Source organism: Alligator sinensis, unplaced genomic scaffold (assembly GCF_000455745.1).
Source record: "Alligator sinensis unplaced genomic scaffold, ASM45574v1 scaffold1205_1, whole genome shotgun sequence".
NCBI classification, from domain to species: domain Eukaryota; kingdom Metazoa; phylum Chordata; order Crocodylia; family Alligatoridae; genus Alligator; species Alligator sinensis.
In genome coordinates this window covers 548,603-556,873 of record NW_005842834.1, presented here as the reverse complement: position 1 = coordinate 556,873, position 8,271 = coordinate 548,603, and the positions used below count along the sequence as shown (strand labels likewise).

At 50.5% G+C, this 8,271-nt stretch overlaps 1 protein-coding gene and 1 pseudogene across 1 annotated transcript in view; both read right to left on the bottom strand.

Annotated features, from left to right (window-relative positions):
* Positions 1-4,474: 4,474 nt before the first annotated feature.
* LOC106722891 (protocadherin beta-15-like) overlaps positions 4,475-8,271 on the bottom strand; it is a 10,458-nt gene continuing 6,661 nt past the window's right edge. The window contains exon 2 of the mRNA XM_025191584.1: positions 4,475-5,351. Coding sequence (XP_025047369.1) covers positions 5,232-5,351 — 120 coding nt within the window. The 3' untranslated portion in view covers positions 4,475-5,231. The remainder of the gene's footprint in view (positions 5,352-8,271) is intronic.
* Positions 7,046-8,271, bottom strand: part of LOC106722892 — a 1,875-nt pseudogene continuing 649 nt past the window's right edge.

The following is an 8,271-nucleotide window of genomic DNA, read 5'->3' as shown; positions in this document are numbered from 1 at the left end:
AGGAATGGGCAGAGTTTATTATAGGGCAATTCTGCACATAGGGGAATTTTTAAAAAGTGTTGGCCTAATGCCAGACACCTAAATCCATTTTGAAGTGCATAAGTAAAGTTAGCCTAGTGTTTTGAAGTGCCAGACGTGCCCTGCTTCCATTGATTTTGATAGGAAATGTCCAATGAAGCTTTAAAAACAGGTTATTCAGATGCATACCTATGGAGTTAAGAACTTAGATTTGGGCTCCAAAGGATCTTGCATACTGTCTCAGTAAAATAGTAAGTGAAACTTCCTCTGTCTCCCATCTGATGAGCTACTTTATTCAGGGGTTCGGGATACAAAATGTCGACCCCTTGGGGGTCCAGGTCCAATATGCAAAGCAAAGACAAACAAACCACCATCAAACCAAAAGCACCATGCCATTACATTCATTACATCACACCATGACATACACCTTTGCAGTATTACATGTCGTGCCTAACACGCCGTTATGTGGTTGGGACATCTGCCCACACAGGCGTACAGACCAAAGACTCTATAAACAAATGAGTCCTACTCTGCTCTATCCAATAGACCATGTAACAAAACTTTCAACTTCCCACACAAAGGGAAAAAAAAGCAAAAGGCAGCCTGGTGAGGGCCCAGGGCATGACGCAAGCTTGGGGTTGCAGTCTGCTTCTGAGCCTGCCTGGTCAGCCAGACCGGTCATGACATCAGAGCGTGTATTGAAGACAGCCATCCTCCACATGGCACAGCACCCCCACAGGGGCCTTTGAGGGTCCTCAAAGGCATGCACCACCTGCCGGAGCACAGTGTGCTCAAACTCCAGCCAGAGGTGCACCTGCACCAGGGGGCCAAAAAGCCGCAGGGCATAGTCCCAGCAAGCCGGTTGCAGCAGCTCTTGAGGACAGCCATCTTGGCCTGACTCAGCAGAAAGTTGGCCAGGCAGATGGTGCCCTGCTTGGCCACCTGGTATGGGTAGGAGCACGCATCTTCCTCCAGCTCTTGGATACAGTGATACAGTTCATTCGTGGCCAGCTGGGTGTACTACTGGCAAAAAGCCCAGATCAGTACCTTTCCCACATCCCACCATAGCTTTCAGGAGGAGTAACTCAGTCTTGTGGCCTCCCAGCCCTGCCAAAAGTGGGTGAAGTGGTCCTGAAAGTATGAGTCTTGGAACAGGCTGACACTGAAGCACCAATAAGGCACCTAAATGCAGGCTCTCCTGGGCATGCTCAGTTTACAGCAGGTCAGGCCATGATCTGACAGGCCCAAGGGAACGATGTGGCTGCTGTGCAGGAGTGGCAGATGGTGCTTGGTGACAGCCATCGACAAGGTCCGCGGTCTCCAGAGCAGATTGCAGCTTGCGGGCTGAGGGCAGGTGAGTCTCAGGCCCTGTGTGGTCGAGTGAGGCATCAATGGTGCAGTTAAAGTCCCTGCCTATAAAGAGCAGATCATTGTCCTCACTGGCATCATGCAGGAGGGTGGCCAAGGTCTTGAAAAAAATGACCCTCTCCTGGCCATCAGTGGGTATGTAGACATTGATGAGTAGCAGGTGGTATTGTGCTAGGGTGACGTGGGCAGTCAGCAGGCAGCTGGGGACAACCTCCTATGCTACCATTGTGTCAAGCTGCAGCTGTGGTGATAGGACAGTTGTGATCCTGGCACTGAGGTTAGTGCCATGGCTCAGGAACAAGCAGCTTCACCAGGCAACATGCCAGGCTATCTGGTTGAGCCCATTGGAATGTGTCTCCTGGAAGAAGGCAATGGCCAGCTGCTTCTGGCACAGGAGCTCCAGGATGGCCTCCTGTTTCACCAGATCTCAACATCCATTGTTGTTAAAAGTGCCAAAGGTCATAGCTACCATGGGTGTGGGTATGGGAGAGGAAAAGCGAGGCAAGGTGTGGGTGGAAGAGCGAGCACCCAAGAGCAGAGTAAGACAGCAGAGACAGGTCGGGGAAGGCCTATCATGCCGTGTTCCACCCCAGGGACACCCCCACAGGCCCCACTCATCTCTCACCTGCTGTGCAAGTTTCTCCAGATGGTAAACCATCTGTGGGGTGCCTAGATCTTGCTGCATAAGTTTGGCCACAGCCCTGGCAGCCTTGACAAAAAGCTTAGGGTCTGTGCACCACTGGGTGAGGCACCTCACTACATTCTTCTGTCCTTTGGTCTGCTTCAGAAAGGTCAGGAGACCCACACAGTTGGGGGTGACCTGGGGGGGGGGGGTTCTGCCAACATGGGCTGGACATTTCTGGCAGAAGAGCGATGAGGCTGCACCCAGGTGAGAGCTCACCTGCAAATTCAGTGTCTACCCCCTCAATGACCAGACACAGCAGCCTCCTCTCATGGCCCAGGTTGAGGACCGGCTCCAGGAGAGTGATCTCTGTCTTCTTGTGGGGAGAGAGGTCATCCTGCTCTCAAGGTCACTTACAATACTCAGAAAGCTGAATCTTCATCTCACTAGCTTCCCCATCCAATCCAGTAGGCTGATATGTGACCAAGAAGTCAACAAACCCCTCTTCCACCCCCTGGCTCAGGCCTCCAGAAGAAAGGCATGCTGTATCACCTTTACTTGCACATGACTCTGGAAGGTGGGAGACAGGTGAGGGGTTGGTAACCCCTGCTGTTGCCTCCCCTGCTGCCAAGTCATCCCCATCCATGGCCATGTGCAATGGTGTCACCAGCGGAACAGCCGGAGTGGGGTCAGGCTCTCCAGTGGGGGTCCCCCTGGGACCAGCCAAGGAAGGTCCTGGTGAGGATGGGATGTCCTGAGAGGCCCCCTTCATCTTCTTCTCCTTGTTCTTCTTCTTGGTGGTGGGAAGCCCAGCTTTTGTAGGGGATGGGCCAGACTACTCCCAGCCTGCTCCACCCCGCCAGCGCTGGCCACCTCAGACAAGGCCGCAGTGAAGGGTGGCTGGGAGGAGGCCCGAGCCCCATCATCTGACAGGGCCATGATGCCACAGTCACTGGCTGCCCCAGCTGCCTTGGCCAGGGAGGTCAGGGTGGGTGGGGGGCAAGTGGAGGCATCAGCCCCTCCACCTGGTGGGGCCTCTGCACTGGGGGAGAGGGGTAGGCACTGTAGGTGGGACAAGTTGGGGAGAGGGCTGGGTAGTAGTCCCAGCCCCTCCGCTGGTTGGTGCTCTCATGCTGGAGACCCCAGCTATCCCAGATGGAATGGGGATGAAAGGAAGTTGGGAAGAGATCCCGACCTCATTGGGCTGGGCCTGTGTCCCAGAAGTAGATGCACCATCCTTCAGCACCACTCCAGTCACTGATGTTTCGGCTGCTTTCCCCTGTGGACACTGGGCTGCTAGGTGGGAAGAGCTACCACACTGGAAACACGTGGCCTGCTCCAAGGAAAAGTAAATCACAAACCTCCACCCGTTGAGCTTGAGGTTCAAAGAGTGAGGCAGAGACAAGGGACCCTCCCTGAGGAGCATGAAGACCTGCCTTCAGAAGGACAGGACATGCTTCAGCTTCGGGTCCTTGCTTCTGATTGCCAGTTGGTGAAAGGGACTCATAGGAACCCCATAGGGCTGAAGTCTCTTAGCCAGCTCCCAGCTGGACAGGTGTGGGGGGGATGCTGGAAATCATGACCCTCACTGCCTGGGTGTCTAGGGGTGTGACAGGATAGTGTATGCCTGCGATGTCCAGGCCCTCTGCACACACCCTGTTGACCAGGGTGGGAGCACTCGGGTAAATGACTGGGACTGTGTTAGCATGAGATGTGTAACGTTGTCCCAGGAGATCAGATAGGGCACCTGCTCAGACCTCAACCCTGACATAGGGAAGGGTATGAACCCTCAAGGCATGGTTAAGAGGGAGGTCTTGAGAGGCATCCCCATGCCAGCCATTGGGTGTAGGAGTGGCCACTCCTTCTAGGGCAGGGCTAATCCCAAAATCTAAAACCAAGGGATTGAAAAAAAAATTGTATATGTAAACTACAAAGATAAGTGTCTGGGAATGCAGCCATAAAAAGCAAAAAGGGAGGGGGGTGAGTGCCTGGAGGGGAGAAAAGAAAAGTGAAAAAGAGAGAGGGGTGTGTGTGTGGGGGAAGAATGTAAAAGAAAATGAAAAGGGGTGAATTAAGAACACCCCTCAAAAGGCAAAAGATAAAATAAGATAACTCCCTGCAGCAGACAAGCAAGCAACCAAGCAAGCAAGAGAAATAATAAGAGAGAAGCTGCAAAGTAGACAAATGCAACTTGCAAACAGAGAAATTGGAAGTAAAAGCGGGAGGGGACAGAGAACAGAGAAAAAGAAAAAACCCCCTGCAAAAATGCAAGAAAAAAATCAGAAAGGGAGATAGAGAAAAGCAATAGACCTGTAGACAGGTGGGAGTCAGAAAAGAAAAGAGATAAGAAACGGGGGAGTCTTACACTCAGGATCACCCCATGCAGCTCCAAGTGAGCCCAGTCTGAGGTGTCCAAAGCGGATAAAGGAAGGAAGGAATTGTTCTTGACACATTTTATTTTACAGGGTCTGAACTTTATTGTATGACTTTCATCTATTTTACTATAAAACCACTGATGTAATGGAAATGAACTTTTCACTTCTATACTCTTACATCCAAGGATCTTGAAGAGCCCTGTAACCACCACTTTCAGTTTCACATGATTAGAAAAAGAATACGATTAAAAACAAAACATTTTCAGAGTATAAGAATTTTCCCACCTTCCCCCAAAATATGTAATGTATATTATAGCCAACTAACTAATTTAAGCAGTTTTATCTGATAATATCTAAATAGTTTAGAAGTTATTTAAAAAAAAAACCCTCCCATAATTAAGCTGTCTAGACTCGGCACTGGAAAAGTTGCAGGAAATCAAGACAATATTTGGCACTCATATCTTTAGGAAAAAGTTATAAGGAAGGTATTTTCTGATAAATTACTTTTGACTTTATCAGAATTACTTTTGATTACTTCTATACTTCCTTTTATATGTAAACAGCCTGGAGCAACACAACTCTTATAATCACAAAATAAGGACTGGTTGGAATAAACAAAACATGCAAGTAGTAATATCTCCCGCTCTTTTTTAATAGTCATATCTGAAATGCAGAAGGTATTTTAAATTTCCTAAATCAGAATATATAGAATAAAAGTTAGATGCATGCCCTTGGTCTCAGAAGACTGATCAGTCCCTTCTTGGTAATTTTTTGAGGATATGTCTCCTTGTTTTCATGTCCCCTTTACACTGTCTGTAAGTGAACAGATCAAAGTTGGTTGTCCTCCACTATTGGTAAGAGAGCAAACCATTTTGGCCAGAGTCTTCATTCGACCCTATTAGCTTGTTAACAGCACAACCTGGGCCTCCCGATCTGGGAACCAAGTCTTCAGAGAAAGAGGCTGTGCCCTGCAAAGAACAAAGAATGATGTGAGGTTGGGTTTGTCTTCGATGAAAAGTTCTGGCTTTAATGAAAGCAGAGGAAATGGAATCAGAACCTCAGCTTACAAACGGAACTTTGAATGAGATCAGTCCTTTCTAAACTCAGTGGGAGTTGTCATTAGGACTCTATAGCTTATGGTGTGTAAATGTTTGTGATTACTGATATTCCAAAAGATGGTATTGTAGAATTATGTAACTTGGAGGGGAAGTTTGTAACGCAAAGACCGAGAGAAAAATATAGTTTCATGTAGCTATTTGCTATGTAGCACTCCATTGTATACCAATTTGTAGTTGTAGTTCTCACTCCAGCCCCCTTCTCTCCCCCGCCAGCCTCTCCCTCCACCCTACCTCCAGGAGTCAGGAATATTTTACACCCTGAGTGCAATATTTTCTGTTGCAAATCTGAAAAATGTTTTATGTTTATTTAGGTGAGCAGATCAAAGAGGTCCTCATCACGTTGTTTGTTTAAGCTAAAATTTTGGAAAGCAGTCTGAGATTTGGGTGCCCCATTCATGACATTTTGGATCTAATATTCAGAATTGTACGGTGCCCGGGTTGTGTTTGAAATCATTTGGAGCAGTTAGGTAGCTGGACACTAAGTACAAAACATAGGAAGGAGAATTATCTACCTTGCCATGCCTGATTCTAAAATGTCCTGCTCCCTAATGGAATCCTCTCCTTTTAATTAGTCATGCAGGCTTCCTGCACAACTCATGGGTAGTTAGCTCGCGGAGCATAAAAACAAAAATAAAAAAGAGAACAAACAGAACCCAGAATACTGAATGAGCGGCCACCTAAATTAGTTCTGTAGAGAATGACTCAGAGGTGATTAGACTACTCATTCAGCCTTCCTGAAATCGCTGATTCCTTGGTTTGGCAAAGTCGTTTTTAGAGAAAAAAAAGTGGCCTGATAATACATATGAAAGAAGTACTGATGAGCAAGTATATTAGTCTGAATATTATAAAAGAAGAAGGTAAACAGCAGATTATATTTTTGTTGCGAATTAGGTAACATAAATAATTCAATGTCTTCTTCAAAGAAGTTATAAAAAACCATATCCAAGCCTGGGATCAGTGGAAATAGAGGCAGAAGATCACTTACCCGTCTCAGAGATTCTGTCTCCTCCGTAATGTCACAGCGAATCTGATGAGAACCAGGGCTGGACACTTCCCCAGCGCTAAAACCAGTTGGTGGAGATGGTAACAGAGGCCTAAGAAATTTAAATTCGTTGGCCCCGGACCCAGTTGCCAAGCACACTTCATAACAATAAGACTGAGAAAGAGTCCCGGTACCGCCGGTGTCAGTCGGATTAGCATGGAAACTCGGGTCAAAATAGGTACTCCGTGACTGTGGCAGACACCTCTTACAATGCAAGACTCTGTAAACCCTAACTGCGATAATTATAACCACTGAAACCAGAAAAAGAAATGAAACCGAAGACAAAGATATAAGTAAATATAAGGTCAATGCGTCCTCCTGGTCCTCCTCTGCAAGTGTCACATCCACGAGCTGCATATACGCATCTGAAAAGCCGTCCACCAAAAGAACACTCACCACAGAGGTGGTGGATCTGGGGGGCTCCCCGTTGTCTGTAACAAGGATGGTAAGTTTCTGCTTCACGGAGTTCTGGTTAGTGATAGCCCTGCTGGTCCTGACTTCGCCGCTGTGCAGCGCCACGGCGAAGAGCCCCGGCTCCGTGGCGCGGAGCAGCTGGTAGGACAGCCAGGCGTTCTGCCCCGCGTCCGCGTCCACCGCCACCACCTTGGTCACCAGGTAGCCCGGCTCGGCCGAGCGCGGCACCAGCTCGCTCCACGCCGCCGTGCTGTTCTGCAGCGGGTGCAGCACGAAGGGCGCGTTGTCGTTCTCGTCCAGCACCACGACGCGCAGCACGGCCTCGGAGCTGAGCGCCGGGGACCCGGCGTCCGTCGCTCTCACGCCCACCTCGAACTCGCGCTCCTCCTCGTAATCCGTCGCCCTGAGCACGTAGATGTCGCCGCTCTCGGGGTGGATGGAGACGGAGGACGCGGCGACGCCCGGGCCGCGCAGGATCGAGTAGGTCACTCGGGCGTTTTGCCCTGCGTCCTTGTCCACGGCGGTGACGCTGCCAATCAGCAGCGCCGGACTGTTGTTCTCCCGCACGGACATGCTGTAGATGCCTTGGCCGAACTCGGGAGCGTGGTCGTTCACGTCCGCGATTTCCACGAGGATCGTCTGGAGAGAGGAGAGGCGCGGGGAGCCCCCGTCCGTGGCCGCGATGGTGACATTGTACTCGGGCTCCTCTTCCCTGTCCAGGGGCTGCTGGGTCAGCAGCTCGTAGTAGCTCTGCACTGTCCGCCGCAGCGCGAAGGGGCCGCGGCCCCGGATGGCGCACGCTACCCTGCCGTTGTCGCCCACGTCGCGGTCCGATACGCTGAGCAGGGCCACCACCGTGCCGGGGCGGGCGTCCTCGGGGATGGGGCTTGTGAGCGATGTTTGCGTCACTTCCGGGGCGTTGTCATTCGCGTCCTCCACCTCCACCAGCACTTTGCAGTGCGCGGACAGTCCCCCGCCGTCTGTCGCCTGCACGTTCAGCTCGTAGGCCCTCGATTCCTCGTAGTCGATTGCCCCCGCAACACTGATTTCCCCTGTTAGCTCGTTTAGGCTGAAGACTCTCAGGATTTCCTCGGGCGTCTGCCTGAAGGAGTAGGTTATGTGGGCGTTGGAACCGAGGTCCAAGTCCCTGGCCTCCACCGTAGCCACGAGGGCGCCGCGGGGACTGTTTTCCATTATCCGCGCCTTATACACTGACTGACTGAACTGTGGGAAGTTATCGTTAGTGTCCAGTACGTGTATGAGGATCTGGGACGAGCCGGTTCTTCGCGGAAGGCCACCATCTGCAGCTGTGAG